The sequence below is a fragment of the Synchiropus splendidus genome, chromosome 1 (genome assembly GCF_027744825.2).
Source record: "Synchiropus splendidus isolate RoL2022-P1 chromosome 1, RoL_Sspl_1.0, whole genome shotgun sequence".
Classification (NCBI taxonomy): domain Eukaryota; kingdom Metazoa; phylum Chordata; class Actinopteri; order Syngnathiformes; family Callionymidae; genus Synchiropus; species Synchiropus splendidus.
In genome coordinates, this window is record NC_071334.1 from 3,157,097 (window position 1) to 3,179,566 (window position 22,470).

Consider the following 22,470-nt stretch of genomic DNA (forward strand, 5'->3'; position numbering starts at 1 on the left):
TGTAAACCGTATATCTGGATGTCTACGAAGTTCACGCTTCGCAGGCCTGAAAGCCGCACGCTGCTTGGCCACCGCCGACGTAAAGTCCGGGAAAATATGGATCCTCTTCTCTCTGAACATCAAAGGTGAAGCTTCACTCGCACTTTGTAGAATCAGATTCCTGTCTTGGAATCGGTTCATCCGAACAATAAGGAGGTTCGTCATGTTTCGGCTTGGCACGCAACGCGCGGTGAGCCCGGTCTAAAAGCGGCTCCGTCTCCAGCCCAAGCAACTCCTGTAGTAGACTGGCGATGAAATCAGTCGGGCGAGGTCCTTCTGTCCCTTCAGGCAATCCAAGGAGTCTGATATTGTTCCACCTGGAGCGCGCCTCCAAGTCCTCACATGTCTTTTTCAGTGATTCGACGTTGTCTGCCAATGAAGTCACCTTAGCCTGTCGCTCCGCCAGCTTGTTATCATGCTCATTAGCACACCTCTCCAGTTCGTCGACAGTGCTCTTTTGTGTCATGAGCTTCTCCTCAAAAGATTTCACCGCTGACTTGACTTCTCTTTTAACAGTGATGGTTTCAAATTTCGAAATGATTTCGGACCGCATATCTTCCATCATGGTTTTTATGCTTCGTAGCATAGCCGCATTAGCATCCAACTTTTCCGGTGACTCCGGTTCAGGCGATTGACGAGTTTTTTGGCGAGCTGACCGAGACGTTGACATGATGAGTGTTGAAAAACAGAATCCCAACACTGAGGCACAGCCAAAATTCCACTTCCAAGGTATTATTAAACGTATATTTTGTTCATCCCCGAGGAACCGCCATGAAACACGTCCTACATAGTCGAGCTCACGAGCGCCCCCCGCATTAACTGTAGTTTAACCTTATCTTATATCAATCACTACATTTGACTTGTATTCAACAATTTGGATATTGGAACAAGATTTTGTTTTGTTTGATGAATCGTCCAAAGGAAACTTTTGTGATGGTCACCTTGTTTCTTTGTTCATCTTATAGCCTGTTAGTCCTTCTTCTTGTTTATTTCTTTTTCTCTATCGACACCTAGTGGTCATTTTACAAACATCACTGATTGTCACAGATTTCAGATGAAATAATTGGATCTTTCTGTGCAATTTGCACGCAGTTTTCTATCTTGCCAACGAGGTCTCAGTGGTTCATTTGACGAGACAAACGTCTTTTTCATTGAATCACAACTTTTCTGAGGATTACATTTTATTAACAAAACATGAAAACACACCAACATTATTTATAAATGACTAAACTTATTTTATATACAAAACATCGTAGGCAAGATAGAAAACTGCGTGCACATTGCACAGAAAGATCCAATTATTTCATCTGAAATCTTGTTAAAATATCCGAATTGTTGAATACAGGTCAAATGTGATATATATAAAATAAGGTTAAATACGGTTAATGCGTCGGCGTAGTACTTTAGTAATTCAAATTCTGCTTCTCTTGATGAAATACCAGCGTGTAGTGAGGCGTGGCCTAATGACGGCGCTCATTTGATTCTAATTTATGTGTCAAGCAGCTGCACCCATGTGCGCATGCGGACAGGAAATGACGTCATAAAACTGAGCCCTGGAAGCAAAACGGGATGAAGAAGCAAAGAGAGCAGTGACAACCGCATCTGGCAGTGTGTCACTGCCCTATTTGTGAGGTCATTTCCTGTCCGCATGCGCACATGGGTGCAGCTGAACGTCCTTCTGAGTAAATCACACATCAATATGTATACACTGTAACTTTTGAATTTGAATTAAAAAAAAAATGACATATGGCTGAGCAGCGTCTTGAATGAGCCTCAGGCAGGCGTTTCTAAAAGAGAATGGATCAAGACAAAGAAATCATTCTATGTTTAAGACATTATGACTCTTTTAAGTTTCCTTAAATACAAAGATCTAAATAAACACACAGATGAATCCCTGCATCGCGGAAGGCCCAAAGTCCAGAATTCCTGGCGAACAAGACAGAGATTGCCATCTTTGACAATAAGTTCCTTTGCAGGACGACTGGTGTCCAGTACATAGGACAACTAGAATGCAAGACCACACCATGCCACGAGTGAAGATATTAGGATTTAGCTGATGAAATCTTTTTGCCATGGAAAACAGATGGAGATATCACTTGCCAGTTTATCCTGAAGAGGACCCAACTTCTGCTCCCATGTCTCTCCACATGAAGCGTAGAGATGATCATCCTGCTTGTCAGTCCAATATGGGTGGTCAGGCCAAAACGCTATCAGACGACTAAGAGCTAACAACAAAGAAAACATGAGTGGTTGACAAGGTTTTTGAGGTGAAAATGAAGAAGAAACTTGAAATAAAATTCCTACTCTCCAATCTCCTATATGGCCTGAGGCGCTTTATGTTGAGCATCCGGTGCTTCCCATCACTTTTTCTCACTGTTGCCACGCCTTTTGAAGAGATGCTGGTAACAGTGAAGGGACCCTCATGCTGACTGGACATGGCCGCTGAACGAAGCCCATCTTTGGGGCTTCCTGAGACGAGGACATCATCTCCAACATTGACTGTGCAGACTCAAACAGACTTTTTCTTCTGTCTTTCCTGAGCCAGTTCAATGTTTTGAAGGACCTATCATGTGAAAATGGTATTAGTTTCTCATGAACAAGATTCTTTGTATCATGAATTGGACACACCTTCTCATTCAGGAGTCTTATCTTATCAACTGTGGTGTCCATGTCTTCCTCTGGACCTCCAACCTCCCATGAATCTCCATCTCACTTCAGGAAAGCGAGGATGTCGGTGAAACATGAGGAAAAACGGAGTGCACTTCGTGGAGGCCTGAAGACAAAGACATTATTATGATGATATTATTATGATTTATGATCACTTCAGATAAAAAAACCCTAAAGACAAGATTGCTCGGACCTGTGAAGTTGTGTTAATGCCATACACGACTGCTGGAAGGTGGATGTCCCAGTCGTCGTGTGACTCGTTGACATATCGTCTCAGAGCCCGCTGGACACTCTGGTTTGTCCTCTCATCCTAAACAGTAAAGGAAAAAAACATCTGAACTTAATGGGCAATACTTATCTAACTCACCCATCCATCCATCCATCCATCCATCCATCCACCCACCCATCCATCCATCCATCCATCCATCCATCATCCATCATCCATCCATCCATCCTCCACCGCTTATTGTCGGCTGGCATATAAGAGAAATGTACAAACCACCTGCCCATTTGTCTGGGGGTGATAGATTTGATGTTCAAAATCCTGAAGATGCTGGAGTTTAGCTGTGGATTGTAATGAACAGGAATGATTATAAACAACAAGAGTCAATACTTCAAGACTTGTGTATTCTTTCATCCTTAACTCCTCTCCTTGATCAGTGATGGTTGTCCTGACCGTGCCGTAGGAATCCAGCTTGTTGACCACGGCAGAACACACCTCACCTGCACTCTTGCTGCACAGTGGCTGAGCAACAAGCCACTTGGTGTGGAGGTCTGTCATCGTCAGGATAGACTTCTGGCCTGGAGCAGTCTCAGGGAGAGAGAGGGCCAATGAGCTCCAAGCCAACCACAGCCCACGCTTCGCTAACCCAGCCGAATAACAGCAATTTATACATTTTGTGATCATTTTATTGCATTTCACTGAGCAAAAATGTGATGCACCCCACCTTGATGGGATGCAACGTTGGTGTCTGTGTACTAATGGGATCATTGAGTTGGCATCGATGGCAGCACCTCAGCTGGTACAAAGAAGAGTAACCTTTACACAGCCTTATTTTCACTGAGATAGTTATTGTATCCGAGTACTGACCCAGTCACACACGTCCTCCTTTAAAGTTGACCAGTAATAACCAGCAACTACCTTGTCTCTGCTGGCTCTCACACCACGATGGTTTCCTGTCCCTGGACCATCGTGGCATTCGTGGAGGACAGAGCTCTTTTGCTCCTCAGTGAACACCACCAAACGAAGATATTGCCCATTAGTTCCAGCGTAGAACATCCTGCCATCTTCCAAAAGAATCAGTTTAGTAACATTTAAACAGAAACATAACATGTGACATGCATACACCTACAGACACAGACACACTGGTGTCTTTGTCCCTACTTTGACAATGTCTTTAATGTTCCTTTTGTTTGCATCTCTGCTGTTGACGTGAACATGCATCGATCTAGTTTTTAGATGTGAAGTACCAAGTGTAAATTATTCATAAATATGCCAGTTTTTTTTTTTTTTTGTAGTATTTTATTTTCCAGTTTTCAATAATGCAAGACAGAACATACATATCCCACCAAATCCCCCGTAACAAAAAACAAACAAACAAAAAAAACAAAAAAAAAAAAAAACAAAAGGGTGCACTCCATACACAAAAGAAAATATATATATGATCCTTTCAGGCGTTCATACATTATATTACAGAGAGAACATTACAGTCCAGAGGTGTCTAGAGTCATCCGTGCGATGTAATATACATTAAAAATGGCTGCCAAATCCGTTTAAACTTTTCAGTTCTACCTGCTAAAGCATAGCGAATATTCTCCATGTAAAGGGTATTTGAAAATTCCATCAGCCACATGTCAGAGCGAGGTGGAACTTCTTTATTCCAGTACTGCAGAATAGTCTTTTTTGCCAGAACCATGCTATATGAAACTGCCACTCTTTGATAATTATTTAAATCTTCCATTTGTTGTGAGCTACCTAAAATGGCCGTTCCAGGGTTAGGAGATAAATCTCTACACAAAACCTCAGAGCAAATCTGAAATATTTCTTCCCAGTACTGAGTGAGTTTAGGGCAGAAAAATAACATATGACCTAAAGTTCCCTCAGACTGTTTGCATTTGATACATAACGGAGATGTGGATGGGTAAAATGAGTGAAGCTTCACTCTAGAGTCATGAAGCCTGTGTACTACCTTATATTGGATCAACTGGTGCCTTGAGTTTACTGAACAAGAGTGGATGTTGCCTAGGCATTTCGACCAACATTCTGCTGTTATTTCTCTTCCTATTTCACCTTCCCATAAGGCCCTGTGGTGTTCAGGACTCGGTGTCATAGAAGCGTCACATACGTCTACAAACAAAGATGCCAGGTGCTTTGTAGAAGGTTTGGTTATTATAATCGATTCAAGTTCTTCGAGGGGGGAGTAGACTTCAAAATGTGAAATATTATTTTGAACAAAACTCCTGATTTGTAAGTATCGAAAAAAATCTGATGTATGAAGTGTATACTTTTGCTGTAATTGGGCAAATGATGCAAAAACATTATCGATATACAGATCATTAATGGTGACTAGTCCTTTTCTTTTCCACACCAAAAAAACCAGCATCTAGTTTTGAGGGAGGGAATAAATGATGATGACAAATTGGGGCCAAACTAGAAGTTTCAGGCAGCCTAGAGTTGTTTTTCATTTGTTTCCATAGCTTTAAAGAGTTTTTAACAATGAAGCCAAGCTCTTTCTGGGCTTTGGTCTTCCCTCCTTTCATATGTAGCAAGGCTGGGAGGGAAGTATCTATTCGATTTTGCTCAATAGCAACCCAAGGTGGAGTTATGTCCTTGACATCACCAGGAAATGCATTATTCCAATAAATAAGAGCGTGAGCGTTTGCTGCCCAGTAGTAGTGTTGGAATACAGGAAGAGCCAGGCCGCCTAGCTTTTTTACATTTACAAATATGTTTCTTACCTATTCGATGACTTTTGTAACCCCAAACAAAAGCCAATATAATCGAATCCAAAGTTTTGAAGAATGTTTTGGGAACGAAAATTGGCACATTTTGAAATACATAAAGGAACCGAGGCAATGTGACCATTTTTATAGCATTGACTCTGCCGATCATTGACATTGGGAGTGTTCGCCAGTATTCTATATTATTTCGCAGTTGGTTGACTACTTTTACACAGTTTAAATCATACAAACAATCTGACTGTTTACTCACAGTAATTCCCAGATATTTTATTTGGTCAGTTATCTTGACTGGTAGCACCATTGCCCAGAGGCATTAATTCACATTTCTGCCAGTTCACTGTGTATCCAGACATATTTGCAACTCTTTCAATGAGATCTAGCAGCGCTGGGATAGATTCTTCAATTTGTGCTAGAAACAATATAATGTCATCAGCGTACAAAGCTATGTGGTGATCCATTTTTCCCAGATGTATCGGGGTAATATACCGGCTGTGTCTAATACTAATTGCCAATGGTTCAATGCACAAAGCGAATAATAGAGGGCTCAATGGGCATCCCTGGCGAACTCCACGCTGAAGATTAAATGACATAGATCGGTCCGAGATGGTTAGAATTGCTGCAGTCGGGGACAAATATAGCATCTCAACCCAAGAAGCAAAACTCTCGCCTAAGCCAAATTTTTTAATGGTTGACAGCATATACTTCCATTCAACTTGATCGAAAGCTTTGTGTGCATCAAGTGCAAGGATGGCAGACTTTGAATCTTTGCTCCATTTATGATTAACAATATTTAATAGTCTGCGTACATTAAAAAATGAAAATCTCCTGGGAATAAAACCTGTCTGGTCAAGGTGTATTATAGTGGATATGTGTTCATTTAACCTAGTAGCTAAAATCTTCCTAAATATTTTGAGATATTGGTCGATATGATGAAGGATCAGTTTCAACTTTGTCTTTTTTTAGCAGCAAGGATATATTGGCATCATATAAAGAACGTGGTAATCTTTTGTTTTTCATTGATTCTTTAAACATTGTGAGCAACAAGGGAGCCACCTCCTCCGCATATGCTTTATAAAACTCAACACAATACCCATCCGGCCCACTTGACTTGTCATTTGGAAATTCTTTTATTGCGTTTAGGACCTCCTGTAATGATATTTCAGCATGGAGTTTCTCCCGTGCCTCATCTTGTAATTGTGGAAGAGGAATTGAACTTATTTCTGTTTCAGTGACTATGTTTTGGGAGGTGTATAGATCTGAGTAGAATCTCTTCAAACAATCATTTATCTCCTGATGGTCAGTGATGATCGTGCCCTCAGGTGATGAAAGTTGAAGTATTGCTCGACTGGCTTGCGTTCCTCTCAATTGCCGAGCAAGTAAAGATGTGGGTTTGTCCCCAATTCAAAGTGTTTATGTTTGATTTTTAAAAGCATCGTGTTAACCTGATCAGTAAGAATAGTGTTATATTCATGCCTTAGCTTGACAATAGTTTTGAGTGTTGCTGTAGATGGATTTTCTCTATATTGTATCTCAGCTTTTGTAATTTCTTGATCAATTTCAACTAACCTGGCTCTTCTTTGCTTTGTTTTCATGGCTTCATAAGATATCACAGTCCCTCCAATAACCACTTGAAAAGCTTCCCACAATGTTGAATCAGAAACATCCCCCTTGTCGTTCAGCTTAATATAATCATTGATCTGCTTTGCACAGATGTCTAAAAACTCTTCATTCTTGAGTAGATTAGGGTTCAAATGCCAATTGTATTGTGCTTTCTTCAAACCAAAATCAACGCTTATCATAACTGGGCTATGATCTGAAATGAGTATGTTATAATATTTCGATGAGGAGACAGCAGATGCTAATTTAGAGTCAATCAAAAAATAATCGATCCGTGTGTAGGTTTTGGAAAAAAAAGAATAATCTCTTTGAGTGGGATGTTGAATCCTCCAGATATCAATCAGATTCATGGACTTCTTTAAATGATTTAAAACGATTGTGGAGTCAAGTGGGCTTTTTGAATGTGTGGAGGACCTGTCCAGTGTTGTATCCAAGACACAATTGAAATCAGCCCCTGAAATCAAAGTTGTTTTTGATATGTCAGGAATACGTTTGAAAATGCTCCGGAAAAACCCAGGGTTATCGAAATTGGGAGCATAGATATTCAATAATGTCACATGACACGTCAAAATGGTGCCTGTCACGATTACAAAGCGACCATTTGGGTCTGTTTGGGTCGATATATGATTGAATGGAACATTCCTTCCGATTAATATTGCCACACCGCGTGCTTTCGCAGAGCATGTTGATTGATACGTTTGCCTTACCCATCCACATCTCAGTTTCAAAACTTCTGTATGCTTAATATGTGTCTCTTGTAGAAATATTATATCAGTGTGCAAACTGTGGAGATGAGAGAACACCTTGGCCCTTTTAACAGGGTTATTTAGAGCCTTCACATTCCAAGAACATATATTCATGTTTTTACCAATGACATTACTAGAACCACCCCTGTTGTCAATTATTCAACTTATTGGATCTCACTGCACAAGAATTCAATGGAGTGCAACAAAAAAAGAACACAAGAGAAACTCAACTGTACCCCAAATCCCCTGGTCCCCTGCCCCCTAGAGAACTGAGACAGGTGAAACCCCCATCAGGATGGACATGCTGGGTCATGGACCCTAACATAGCTCTGGTGAACGATCCGAAAAAGAGCTGCACATGAGACAAAGGCCCAACACCACACTGACATTTCCATCAAAATTTAAAATAACTGAAGAAAAAAACTAAAAGATTAAATCACCTTATAATGAGTACTAGCATAGGCTAAAAACCTTAATGCCTTAAACAATGTTAAAAATAAATGTTACTTCTTTTTGTCGTTACTATCAACATTCATATATACACACACGCACCCTCACACACACCGATACACATACAACACCAAGTTTGCTCATGACGGTAAACTTAAACAACAAACAAAAAAGTGCAAAAGTTGTGCAAAGAAAAGGTGTAGAAAAGACACGCTACCACGTCGTTTCAGTTTAGTCCGTTGCAGCACCAGCAGTATGGATGTGTTGATCAACATAAATCTCTGCATCGCGAGGCAAGTTGAATACTTTGGTCTCACCGCCGTGCGTAAAGATGAGGCGAGCAGGGAATAAAGATCCGTTTGGCACACCAGCCTGGCGCAGCTTCTGCCTAACGTTGTCAAACTCCTTCCGATCCTTCATCACATCAGCGGCGAAATCTTCTTCATCTTCTTCCCCTCGTGGTCAAGCGGTCCTCTGGTCCGGACAACCTGGATCATCCTCTCCTTTACTGAGTCGTGGTGGATTTTGGCGATCATCATTCGTGGTCTGTTAGACGGCGCTCCAACACGGTGTGCACGATCCACCTTAATTCCGTCGGGAAAGTGCTCCGCTCCACCGCAGTAGTTTCGGTAGGAAATCCGCAACAAACGAAGGAGGCGCGCCTTTCTCAATCTTCTCTGGGAGACCAATTATCTTGATGTTTTGCCGCCGTGAACGTCCCTCCAAGTCACACAGTTTGGCACTTAGAATCCTGTTCTGTTTGGTCAACTGTTCACAGCACTTCTCCAACTCCGTGACGCGCCCGTCATGCTCCTCTCGTGTCGCTTCCAGGCTTACAATGCGAGACGTGTTCGCTGCTAAGGCAGTTTTCATACCTTCGAGAGAGGCCTCCAGGTCATCGAACCTTCCGTTCATGGAGTGTTCCATGCGCTTGATAGGCTCCAGTACGAGCGAAGGAGGGCCTGAAGCCTCAGGTGTTCCCTCGTGACTCCACGAGCTAGGCGAGCTAACGCTAGTTAGCTCGGTCGGTTGACCCTCGTCTTCGCTTTCAGAGCGAGTTGCTGCAACCTTCTGTGACTTTTTCTTGCTTTTTGTCATATTGTCAGCCTCTTCAAAGCGTTTTCTGTCGTCGAGGTGATGATGGAAATAATTTTCAACAGTTTATATAAGTCAGCGTGGAGGAGCCACAAAAAATACGACCTACACTATCAGGTGCTCACCAGCGCCCCCCGCCTGTTTTTTTTATTAAATACAGTTATTAACTGGAATTAACACGTCATTAATATAAGAATAATATGCCTCAATTTATTTTTGCAATGTATGTTATAGAACATAAAAGGTCATTAGAAATACGATTACTGACTAAAATGACTGCCAATGTTGCTATTTCCTGTCAAGTGAGTCGATTTTTCATACCTTTCAATATAAAGCTGCGAGCAGCAAATCTTGTTTGTCAATCTTTGACCAGCTGGAGTCAAAGACGCCGGTCAAGAGAAACTCCCTGAAAGGCTTGAGGTCCTCAACATTCTTCATCTTTGGCGGCAGATGTGGAGCACAACCTGCTTCTCTCCATGATTCGATGAAGTCCACGTGGGTGCAGTGACGTAGGCAAGTGATGCTAACTCATCAGTTAGCATCACTTCATAAATTATGCGCATGTGGACAGGAAATGACGTCATAAAACGGAGCCCTGGAAGCAAAACGGGATGAAGAAGCAAAGAGGGCAGTGACAGCAGTGACAGGCAGGGTTGCCAGGTTGGGTGGTCTTCCGCTCAGGCCCGCCTCTGTAGAACACGCACGGCTGGACACTCTGCGGATTCATTACATTTGGGCTGGTTTTCACAACCTCCAGCAGGTGTTTCGTGATTGGTTCATCAGCTGCCAGCCTTCAACGTTATTGGTCAGCGACGGTTTACTGTGAACCAATCAGAGCAGCGACTTTAACCATTCTACATGACCGAGGTCAGTTAGCGTGAAAGCTTTTCTTTTTTTTTCCCACAAAAATAAAATAAAATGAACATGAACATAGAAAGCCGTAAATTCATATAATATGAAGTATAACACCAGTGAAACGACGGAGACAAAACAAAGCAAAAAATCAAAGAAAGAGTGTCACAAAACACTGGTGTGTTTTCATGAAAAAATAGAGGGTTTTCACGGCGCGTCATCAAACCCGGCAGCCGCCATGTTGGAGATCCTCACTGCTCAGCACAGAGCGGTACCGAAGGCCATGCTGCAGCAGCGTTTCCTTGTAAAGTGCTGAATTACGCTGGTGTTTTGGATTGTACGAATCGTTCCCATCGTGAGAAACATTTGGAATTTTATCCACTTCCAAAAGTGATGACAAACCAAGGAGAACAATGCCAGTACTTGTAGGAAGAGAGGAGGAGCTTGTGGTTAGCGAAGCTGAAGCAGGACCTTGGAGGCCAAACTGTGGATTAAAAAAGAAAAAGTGCAGCCTAAATGACTGTTCATTTGCATTGTATTGCCGTGGAAGACTTTTATCAGAACATGTTTATTGATGCCAACCCACACAGTTTTCAGAACGTTCCCTGAAAAAGCTCTTTCTCTCTCTCACACACAGTCATCAAAATGTTTAAATACGTCACATTCTCATATGAGGTGACTCGGTATAACAGTTCCCTGACTCGTCCGCACACCACGCACGACGAGCCTTTCTGAGGTTTTCCATCTCACTCCAGTCGCAGCCTATGGGGGTGTTGACAAAGAGGAGCTCCAACATGGCGGCTCCTGGGCTGGATGACGCGGCGATGACGCGCAGTGAAAACCCTCTCTATATAGATATAGTGTTGGTACCATGTTTGGTCCACGTGTGACCCCGGGTGTCTCATGTGTCTATGAGAACGATTGATCTAAAAGGTAAACCTCGACCAGAGTGGCGTCCTTGCTCCTTCGTCATACATCGTCACACTTCATGGTGGCAGCGGTAAACACCTGAGAGAAGCCAGGACAGAGCGAAAGGACTGTCTGGGGATAATGGCTGTGGTCATTCAAGCAAGGTGAATCCGAAGCGGAGGACTTGCCGCACCGTGGCGTCGCATCTCCCGATGATCAACTGGTCCGACCCGGATGGGTGCGAGGCTGCTTCACTATTGAAACAAAAAAGGTGTCTGTATTTAGAAGAGAAGAAATAACAGACACTGCCAAACAAAGGAGACCCATCTGTCGTGGCATTGGACATGAAGACTCGACGCAAGTGGCCTCAGTGAACACGATCAAAAATGATCATTTGTGGGAGTATTGTGAAGGTCAGCTAAAGCTGAACGTGAACTTCAGAATTCACGGACCGCACTTGATGCAATACAGACAGAGGTCGGGTGAGGGCATCCATGACTCTGTGACCAGAGCCAGAAGTCAGGCATCATCACCGCACACCTCATGATGCTCTGAGCAATGACTCGTACAGCAAACCCAAAGCTGATGTGCTGGCAGAAGGTGGACATATGAAGCCTTGTCTGCAGGGTATGAGCCACTGCAGAAGTTGAATATGCCACACAGTGAGAAAAGACAGGCATTTGAAAGAGGACGCACGTGTGGGAGTCGTGGAACCAAACACAAACCACGTCAATGTCCTGCTGAGAATGATGAGCGTTCAGCTTGTGGCACTAAAGGTCCTGGGGCAAGGTGCTGCAAGAAGACCAACAGACCAAGACAGCACATGAACATGCAGCAGAACGGAGGAGTCGCTCAAGACCACCACCTAACAGGCAACACCAAGAAAAACCAAGAAGGGAGTCTCATGCTGATCCCATTGAAGATGAAGATGCTAAAGGAACACGCACATTTCCAAAACAAACCATAGCAATAATACATTTCTCTCCTGAGAAACAGGATGTTCTGCCAAAGACCACGGACTCAGTGCACTGACAGAACTTATACACAGAGAGTTTACACAGAGATAAACTTGCAGTGGAAGCTGGAGTGATGCTGTGCTCGGAGCTTCGATGACTCGATGGTGGTCTGCTGGGCAGGAAGAGACTGAAGCAGCTGGTCAGGAGCTCTGTCCTGGGCTGTGCTCTGGACTCTGTGGAGGAGGTGAGTGAGAGGAGCGTGTTGGCCAAGCTCACCTCCATCATGGACAACAGCTCTCACCCACTGAATCAGAGCCTAGAGGATCTGAGCAGCTCAACCTCAGTGCAGGAAGGAGCACCACCACAGGTCCTTCATCCCGACTGTGTAGAGCCGACCGTCGTCATGGATACATCCTTTGCACCAACAACTCAAGAGATGCTGTGACGGTGAATTCCTCCTTTGTGAGATCGTCCCGTCCCGTCCCGTCCCGTCCCGTCTTACAAGTGAAAGTGCACATGAAGTCTCGTCATAGCAGAAGCTTCAGCAATGATGAGCGTCTTCTTGAAGCGTGTTTGACTGACGTGAGATGGTGATAAACCTCTGTCAGTGGAGGACTCTGTGGAGGACCTGGGGCCCCGACTTTGAGGAGCAGATGAACTGTCCCATATTGCAGCGTCTTCAACTGGTGTGCTGCGACACACGAGTGAGAGAGGGTGAGGTGAGCCGGGGGAATGATGGCTTCATTCCTCAGCAGCAGGAGCAGTTCCAACAACGTTCATGTTGCATCACAAATGCACAGCTCCCATGAGCTCGCAGCCTCTGCAGCAGTGGAGGAGACGTCTCATGTCCTCTGAGGACCGACAGCCTTGAGTGAACCGACCCTCCGTATGGAACATCTGTCTGCATCATGTTGACGCTCCCTGCCCTCTTTGCCTTTCTGTCCCAGTGCTTTCCCTCCATCAGAGCTGCTTCTTCACACCTTCACGCACCACTCACACCCTTCTACACAACCTTCCCCACTCCAGTCGCATGGTTCTGAGCCTCTGCTGGACCTCCTCTGCAGAGGAGCTTCAAAGCCACGCCCACCTCCAGTGTCACTGCGCTCAAACTTGGGACTGCACCCATCCCACGCCAGTGTTGAAAGTCAACTGAGCCACAGTAAGTTGAGTCAGCTGAGCTTCTCTCTGTGCTGCGGTGCGACACTAGTCTTGCTCTGTGTGAAAATGACAGAGTTGATATTTATTGGACCAAAGTGTTTCCCAAATGTCGCCTGCTCTGCTGCTGCAGCGCTTCGTATCAGCAAGGATTCTGTTTCTAGCAGAGAACGTTGGATGGAGAGGAACTAACAGACCAGTGGGAAGTGACTTGAGCCGCTTTTACTTTGTCCCTTGATCCCTGTTTTCTTTCCTTCCCTCCTTCCTTCCTGTTGTCATCTTCTCATCACCCGAGTATAAAGCCACCTGGACTCAGCAACGTGAGCCAGATGGACTCCAATTGTTCGTTCATTCGCTGCGTCCGCTTGCTCTCTCTCCCCGTCCATTGACTGATCTTTGGTTCACCCTTTCTAAACCCTGGTGCTCTGGCTTCTGTGTTTGGCCTTTCCTTGGTCTCTCTGCTCCCCGCAGCTTCCTGGTTTTCTCCTTGTTATTGCTTCTCCTGACCTGTGAGTTCGTTCTGACCACCTTGATAGTTTTTGTGTTTTATTGCTCATTGTGTTTGTCCTCTCTCTTTACAGACTCTGCTCCCATTCGTTTCTCCCAGTTCGGTGACGCTTCTGTTTTATTTCTGAAATGGCTGTATTTTGACCCGCTGTCTGACTCCAGTGACTCCTGCATTACTGCTATTGGGTTCCGCTCCGCGTCTCAAACAACAGCAGTGACATTAAAACAGGAAGACGTCTTCCTAAAACAGCATGTGCCTGTGAGAGCCAAAGAGAAACCACAGCCTGGGCCGCAGCGCCGCGCTGCATGAAAGCCAGACCAAAGCAAGGCACCTGGCCGCTGGAGTGTGGACGACTTCAGTTCATGATCCTGGTTTGAATGGTACTTTTGACACAGGAAAGCCTCAACAGGATCCACCCGTGTATCTGTCCCACGAGGCTCCAGACGGTCGTCCGCTCAGCTGATTTAGAACCTGCTGCGTCTCCACTGTGAGAGACACACGGACCCAGACGCAGCAGCGCCAGGAGACTCATGATGGCAGCACATGTTTCACTCCAGTCAACCTTTCACAGCAGCATCCGCAGTTACAGAGACTCGCTGAGGATCTGAGTTGGAGCCCACAGTGTCACGTGACCTACACTCCTGAGTTTCACACCACGATCTCCTCCTCACTGGTGTGGGGCATTTTGGATGATTCATCATCCGTGTGTCCAGAACACGGGCTCCTCACGTGTCCACATCAAAGGGTTCAAGTCATGGACACGACTGAAGGCTTCAGAGAAGAAGTGGCATGAAAGAGTCATGGAAACCAAGAGCAAAAGCTGGACATCTGAGCTGTTTGGGGCGTTGAAGACAGAAGTGTTTCCACAGATGAAGAGCTTCTGTGAGGGTGGAGGCTTCTTCTCTGACTGCTGTTGAGGAGTCTTCCTCCGTGCTGCTCTCCACTGAGACTCTGCCTCAGATGAGCAGGAAACTCTCCATGATGACGGCAGCGGCTGCTGAGACTCGGAGTCAGTCTTGACCAATACCATATTTATTAATACAGCACTTCAAAAACAACACAAGAAGTGCTGTACAACTGTAAAATCAGGATAGAGCGTGCAGTAAAAGTGCCTTGTAAGAAGTGTTTTAACAGTGGACAGCGATGGTGCCTGTCTCACATGGGGAGGGAGGACATTCCACAGACTGAGAGAGCCTGGTCTCCTCTCATCTTAGGCTCAGTTTTAGGTACCTCCAGGAGCAGCTGCTCAGCTGACCTCAAGGATCTCAGGGGTTAAAAGCTCCACTAGGTGCTGAGGGACAAGACCATTTCAAGCTTTTAAAACAAACAGAAGAACTTTCAAATCAATTGTAAAAGTCACAGCAGCCAGTGGAGAGAAGCCAAAATGGGGGTGAAATGAAAGAGAAGAAGGTCTGCTGCTCTGCCAGAGACTTGTGAGTCCAGCAGTTCTCAGGGATCAATCACTCACTCACACTTCTTCTGGTCAGATCTTTAACCTCTCTGGTCCACAGTCGTCCAGCCTGGAGGAAGAAAGAGAGAGAAGGATGAGAGCAGATCCATGTGACTTCAGATGTTTCAGGACTATTATCTCCTGCTGCTCAGTGGACGGCTCTTTCATGACTGTTGATGACAACAAAGATGGATCTCTAAACATCTGCTCAGTCTCTACTGTCTCCTTGGTGCTTCCACTGGTGTCCAGCAGGAGAACATGTCATGTGTTTGGATTCATGTGCTCAGTTCAGATGAAGAGTCTGAGCAGCCTCACACACCCACATCCTCTCTGTCTGCTCCTGGATCACATGTTCAGTCTGAAGCTCTGCGGAGCTCAGTCAGTCAGTTCTGCTGCTCTGTCCATACCTGAGAGTCTCCAGCCTCCAGTCTGGACTCCTCAGTCCAGCAGACAGCAGCTCCAGTCCTGGTCCTCCTGGATGGTTGTAGCTCAGGTCCAGCTCTCTCAGGTGGGAGGGGTTAGAGGTCAGAGCCGAGGCCAGAGAAGCACAGCCTCTCTCTGAGATCATGCACCTTCTCAGACTGTAATGAAGGAGAAACAGTGTTTTAGAAAACCATGAGAACAGAAGAACCGTCCAGTGGTGGAGCAGAACTGAAGAGAGGAGATGATGTGTTCTGACCTGAGAGTCTCCAGGTGACAGTGTGGACTCTTCAGTCCAGCAGACAGCAGCTCCACTCCTGCATCCTCCAGGTCCCTGTTGTCACTCAGGTCCAGTTGTGTCAGACTAGAGGACGGAGAGCTGAGGACTGAGGACAGAAGGGAACCACTTCTCTCTGACAGTCGACAGTCGCTCAGGCTGTGAAAGAGACGAGTGTCATCAACAAGTGAGACTTTTTCAATCCTCTATTGTGACAAGACTTGAAAGACTTGATGTGAGGAGCCACTGAACTCTTTCCATTCAGAAGATCATTGTGGTAGAAATGTTGGAGCTTCTACTGATGAATCTTCCTCTTCTTGATGGTCACACTTGAAACTAACTACTAGACAGGTGGGGGGTCAGCAGAGCAACTGTTTCATGAGTGAGTTGCTCTTTGATCAGAGAATCTTCCTCTGGTCCGCTCAACCTCACACCATGTTCTGTTTGATGCCAACTCTGCTGACTCAGCACAACACAGCTCACTGGAGTGTTGGAGCAAAGTGATGAGAAAACTGTGACTCTCTGAAGCTGCAGTCTCCACCTCTGACTTTCACATTTCAGCTCTGAAGCTGGACAGATGATGTGTTCTGACCTGAGAGTCTCCAGGTGACAGTGTGGACTCTTCAGTCCAGCAGACAGCAGCTCCACTCCTGCATCCTTCAGGTCCATGTTGCCACTCAGGTGCAGTTGTGTCAGACTAGAGGACGGAGAGCTGAGGACTGAGGACAGAAGGGAACCACTTCTCTCTGACAGTCCACAGCAGCTCAGGCTGTGAAAGAGACGAGTGTCATCAACAAGTGAGACTTTTTCAATCCTCTATTGTGACAAGACTTTTGAAGAATCAGAAATTGAGAAGAAAAAGAGGAAGTGAATTCCAGAGCCAAAGATGAAGTGAAATGCAGACATGGAAGTGTAACATCAGAAGAATCACTGACGTGTCTCTGAATGTGTCTCCAGAGCACTAAACACTGATCAACATGTCTGACCTGAGAGTCTCCAGGTGACAGTGTGGACTCTTCAGTCCAGCAGACAGCAGCTCCACTCCTGCATCCTTCAGGTTGATGTTGACACTCAGGTCCAGTTGTGTCAGACTAGAGGACGGAGAGCTGAGGACTGAGGACAGAAGGGAACCACTTCTCTCTGACAGTCCACAGAGTCTCAGGCTGTGAAAGAGACGAGTGTCATCAACAAGTGAGACTTTTTCAATCCTCTATCGTGACAAGACTTGAAAGACTTGATGTGAGGAGCCACTGAACTCTTTCCATTCAGAAGATCTGTGTTATTTTTGTTGTTGTTTATGACGTATGGACCATTATATTATGTCCTCTGCAACAGAAGCCTTGGTTATGTATGTTCCATAAGTTTGTTCTAAATGTCTCATGACTAAAATTAATTAAGATATTTGAATTTAAAAAGACTTGTGGATCACTTCTTTTGAACAGTCAGAAAACTCATTGGTTTGAGAGAAAATGAGAAGAAAAAGAGGAAGTGAATTCCAGAGCCAAAGATTAAGTGAAATGCAGACATGGAAGTGTAACATCAGAAGAATCACTGACGTGTCTCAGAATGTGTCTCCAGATCACTAAACACTGATCAACATGTCTGACCTGAGAGTCTCCAGGTGACAGTGTGGACTCTTCAGTCCAGCAGACAGCAGCTCCACTCCTGCATCCTTCAGGTCCCAGTTCCCACTCAGGTGCAGTTGTGTCAGACTAGAGGACGGAGAGCTGAGGACTGAGGACAGAAGGGAACCACTTCTCTCTGACAGTCCACAGAGTCTCAGGCTGTGAAAGAGACGAGTGTCATCAACAAGTGAGACTTTTTCAATCCTCTATCGTGACAAGACTTGAAAGACTTGATGTGAGGAGCCACTGAACTCTTTCCATTCAGAAGATCATTGTGGTAGAAATGTTGGAGCTTCTACTGATGAATCTTCCTCTTCTTGATGGTCACACTTGAAACTAACTACTAGACAGGTGGGGGGTCAGCAGAGCAACTGTTTCATGAGTGAGTTGCTCTTTGATCAGAGAATCTTCCTCTGGTCCGCTCAACCTCACACCATGTTCTGTTTGATGCCAACTCTGCTGACTCAGCACAACACAGCTCACTGGAGTGTTGGAGCAAAGTGATGAGAAAACTGTGACTCTCTGAAGCTGCAGTCTCCACCTCTGACTTTCACATTTCAGCTCTGAAGCTGGACAGATGATGTGTTCTGACCTGAGAGTCTCCAGGTGACAGTGTGGACTCTTCAGTCCAGCAGACAGCAGCTCCACTCCTGCATCCTTCAGGTCTTCATTGACACTCAGGTCCAGTTGTGTCAGACTAGAGGACGGAGAGCTGAGGACTGAGGACAGAAGGGAACCACTTCTCTCTGACAGTCCACAGAGTCTCAGGCTGTGAAAGAGACGAGTGTCATCAACAAGTGAGACTTTTTCAATCCTCTATCGTGACAAGACTTGAAAGACTTGATGTGAGGAGCCACTGAACTCTTTCCATTCAGAAGATCTGTGTTATTTTTGTTGTTGTTTATGACGTATGGACCATTATATTATGTCCTCTGCAACAGAAGCCTTGGTTATGTATGTTCCATAAGTTTGTTCTAAATGTCTCATGACTAATATTAATAAAGATATTTGAATTTAAAAAGACTTGTGGATCACTTCTTTTGAACAGTCAGAAAACTCATTGGTTTGAGAGAAAATGAGAAGAAAAAGAGGAAGTGAATTCCAGAGCCAAAGATTAAGTGAAATGCAGACATGGAAGTGTAACATCAGAAGAATCACTGACGTGTCTCTGAATGTGTCTCCAGAGCACTAAACACTGATCAACATGTCTGACCTGAGAGTCTCCAGGTGACAGTGTGGACTCTTCAGTCCAGCAGACAGCAGCTCCACTCCTGCATCCTTCAGGTCCCTGTTCTCACTCAGGTGCAGTTGTGTCAGACTCGAGGACGGAGAGCTGAGGACTGAGGACAGAAGGGAACCACTTCTCTCTGACAGTCCACAGAGTCTCAGGCTGTGAAAGAGACGAGTGTCATCAACAAGTGAGACTTTTTCAATCCTCTATTGTGACAAGACTTGAAAGACTTGATGTGAGGAGCCACTGAACTCTTTCCATTCAGAAGATCATCATCACATTATGGTTGGAATATTTGAAGCACTTTTATATCAGTCAGGATCAACTTGATCAAACATGTCTGAAACACTGCGACTGTTGTGAGGCCACAGTGTTTTTGAATCCTATTATTGGTCTAAAGAGCAACAAGAAGAAAGAAACATGGAGATGATGATGACAAAACATCTCAAAGTCAAACTCAGTGGACCCAACAGAGAAAAGAGCTCCGATGAAAAACAGTGTGATTCTGCTCCAATATCATGAACATGAGCTGCAGAGACGATGATTCTAGTGGAGCAGATGAACATTGTCCTCAATATCTTCAATATCAAACCATAAATCCACTGGAGGAATGTGTGAAGCAGAAATGGAGACTTGAGAGACACAAAGTCAAACTGTAGTGAAGCAGAAAACACCTGGACAAGAAGAGAAAACCAAGTGTTTTCTCAGCAACATGACAAACATCAGTCACTATGATGGACAAGAAAGAGACACTAAACTGTCCATGTTGTTTCAGAAAGACAGAAAAGTGGATCAATTCTTTTGAAGAATCAGAAAATGAGGACGTGAATTTCTGAGCCAAACATGAAGTGAAATGCAGACATGGAAGTGTAACATCAGAACGTGTTTCCAGATCACTAAACACTGATCAACATGTCTGACCTGAGAGTCTCCAGGTGACAGTGTGGACTCTTCAGTCCAGCAGACAGCAGCTCCACTCCTGCATCCTTCAGGTCCATGTTCTGACTCAGGTCCAGTTGTGTCAGACTCGAGGACGGAGAGCTGAGGACTGAGGACAGAAGGGAACCACTTCTCTCTGACAGTCCACAGAGTCTCAGGCTGTGAAAGAGACGAGTGTCATCAACAAGTGAGACTTTTTCAATCCTCTATTGTGACAAGACTTTTGAAGAATCAGAAAATGAGAAGAAAAAGAGGAAGTGAATTCCAGAGCCAAAGATGAAGTGAAATGTAGTCTGTCTCTCTGCTCTCCAAAATCTCCAGCCTTCTGAATAGAAAGCTTGGATTCTCCCTCCACCTTTCCAAGCTCCATGAGCTCAGCATTGTTTTGGAGTGGAACAGTGTCTCCTCGTGAGGAGTCTCTTCCCTGCGCCGCGTGACTCTCTGGGAGCTGCTGCAGGACTCGGAGGCAGCTTTGGAGCCAGACGGAGCCTCTGGGCCTCTCTGTTTCAACTCAACCAACCAACCTGTGGGAACCTGGAGCTGCTGCCAAGCTTTGGGGTGAAACGCTCTGGAGTCACAGAGCAGCGCTGCTCTGTGACTCCTGTCCATCAAAGGCTTCCCTGACTGTCTGACACGAGTTGTGGGAGGATGAAGAACTGAGGCGCTGGATGGTGTTTGAACATCTGCCTCTCTGTCATTCAAGAGCAGCTTCACTCCCCGCTCTGTGCTGATGAGCAGGAGTGGTGTTCAGAAGCTGAGCGTGGATGAGGACATCAAACTTGGAGGAGAGGATGGAGGCTCACCACGGCAGGCGCCGTGCTTGTTGTCATCCATCAGGATCTCTGTCTAGTCCACACGCACAAACTCATCACTGGCACCATGGCGGCACCAGTTCCCACCGTTACCAGGAGTCAGAGCTTCACTTTCCTGTTCTGGATGTGGGCTTCAGTCGGAGATGGAGCCGTTTACACCACATTGAAAATTCATTTTTCAATATCGCGATGATCGTCAACAGCAGTAGAACGCAACAGCCCTAGTTCACATCATCAGAGGTGTTTCAGGTTTCAGTGTTTGATCCACTTACAGAACTTTCTTTGAAGCCTGGACCACTGGCAGCAGCCTCTCAAGAGCCTCCTCTGAAGCAGAGTATTTCCTCAGGTCAAACACGTCCAGATCTTGCTCTGAGGACAGTAAGATGAAGGCCAGGGTGGAGCACTGAGCAGGAGACAGTTGATCTGTGGAGAGACGTCCTGATCTCATCTGCTGTTGGACCTGCTCCACTAGAGAAGTGTCCTTCACTTCACTCAGACAGTGGAACAGATTGATGATTCTCTCTGGAGACACGTTCTCACTTATCTTCTCCTTGATGAGCTCTGCTGTGTCCTGATGGGTCCAGGAGCTACTTCCTGTCTGTGTCAACAAACCTGGAAGGAGCCTCTGGCTGGTCTGCAGAGAAAGACCCAGAAGGAAGCGCAGGAACAGGTCCAGATGTCCATTTGGACTTTCTACAGCTTCATTTATTGCTCTCTGGTAGAATGGTTTGATGTGAAGTCCAAAGATTTTTGCCAGTTTGGATGTTTGCTGTGAGCCGAGCAGGTTGACTCCCGAGTTGAAGAACTTCAGGTGGAGGTGAAGAGCAGCCAGAAACTCCTGGAGACTCAGGTGGATGAAGCAGAAGACCTTGTCCTGGTACAGTCCTCTCTCCTCTCTGAAGATCTGTGTGAAGACTCCTGAGTAAAGTGCAGCAGCTGTGATGTCGATGCCACACTCTGTGAGGTCTGATTCATAGAAGATCAAGTTTCCTCTCTGCAGCTGCTCAAAAGCCAGTTTTCCCAGAGACTCCATCATCTTCCTGCTCTCAGGATCCCAAACTGGGTCGGTCCCAGCTCCTCCATGGTACTTGAGCTTCTTGACTTTGGCCTGAACCACCAGGAAGTGGATGTACATCTCAGTCAGGGTCTTGGGCAGCTCTCCGGTCTCTCTGCTCTTCAACATGTCCTCCAGAACTGTGGCAGTGATCCAGCAGAAGATGGGGATGTGACACATGATGTAGAGGCTTCGTGAGCTCCGGATGTGAGACATGACGGTGGTCTGCTCCTCATCTCTGAACCTCTTCCTGAAGTACTCCTCCTTCTGGAGGTCAGTGAACCCTCTGACCTCGGTCACCATGTCCACACACTCAGGAGGGATCTGATTGGCTGCTGCAGGTCGTGTGGTGATCCAGAGCTGAGCTGAGGGAAGCAGCTTCCCCCTGATGAGGTTGGTCAGCAGGACGTCTACTGAGGTGGACTCTGTAGCTGCTGTCAGGACCCGACTGTTGAAGTCCAGAGGGAGTCGACACTCGTCCAGACCGTCCAAGATGAACAGAACCTGGACTCCTTCAAAGCTGCTGAGTCCTGAGTCTTTGGTTTCAGGAAAGAAGCGATGAACAAGTTCCACCAAACTCAACTGCTTCTCTTTCAGCAGGTTCAGCTCTCTGAAGGTGAAAGGAAACACCAGCTGGAAGTTGTGGTGGGCTTTGTCTTCAGCCCAGTCCAGAGTCAGCTTCTGTGTCAGGAGGGTCTTCCCAATGC

The 22,470-nt window shown here is 45.5% G+C and overlaps 1 protein-coding gene and 2 long non-coding RNA genes across 3 annotated transcripts; all 3 read right to left on the reverse strand.

Moving 5' to 3' along the window:
• Positions 1-1,807: 1,807 nt before the first annotated feature.
• LOC128749832 (uncharacterized) lies at positions 1,808-3,013 on the reverse strand. The gene is made up of 4 exons (XR_008413009.1): positions 2,900-3,013; positions 2,668-2,812; positions 2,344-2,602; positions 1,808-2,264 (listed from the first exon to the last, which is right to left on the reverse strand). It is a non-coding gene; the product is annotated as an uncharacterized LOC128749832 (long non-coding RNA).
• Positions 3,014-3,227: 214 nt separating this feature from the next.
• On the reverse strand, positions 3,228-10,085 carry LOC128751738 (uncharacterized). Its single transcript, XR_008413577.1, has 3 exons — positions 9,897-10,085; positions 3,797-3,993; positions 3,228-3,725 (listed from the first exon to the last, which is right to left on the reverse strand). It is a non-coding gene; the product is annotated as an uncharacterized LOC128751738 (long non-coding RNA).
• Positions 10,086-14,789: 4,704 nt separating this feature from the next.
• LOC128749166 (ribonuclease inhibitor-like) lies at positions 14,790-17,154 on the reverse strand. The gene is made up of 5 exons (XM_053848931.1): positions 17,089-17,154; positions 16,695-16,871; positions 16,085-16,261; positions 15,813-15,986; positions 14,790-15,475 (listed from the first exon to the last, which is right to left on the reverse strand). Exons 2-5 carry the CDS (start codon positions 16,769-16,771, stop codon positions 15,439-15,441), a joined length of 465 nt encoding a protein of 154 aa, XP_053704906.1. The 5' UTR covers positions 16,772-16,871; positions 17,089-17,154; the 3' UTR covers positions 14,790-15,438.
• Positions 17,155-22,470: the final 5,316 nt, after the last annotated feature.

Coding starts and splice junctions, on each gene's coding strand:
- LOC128749166 (XM_053848931.1), bottom strand. CDS start 16,771: ATGGACCTGAAGGATGCAGGAGTGGAGCTGCTGTCTGCTGGACTGAAG. Junction 15,987..16,084: donor TGTCACCTGGAGACTCTCAG/GTCAGAACACAT, acceptor CCTTCATTACAG/TCTGAGAAGGTGCATGATCT. Junction 15,476..15,812: donor TGGAGGCTGGAGACTCTCAG/GTATGGACAGAG, acceptor TTCTTCCTCCAG/GCTGGACGACTGTGGACCAG.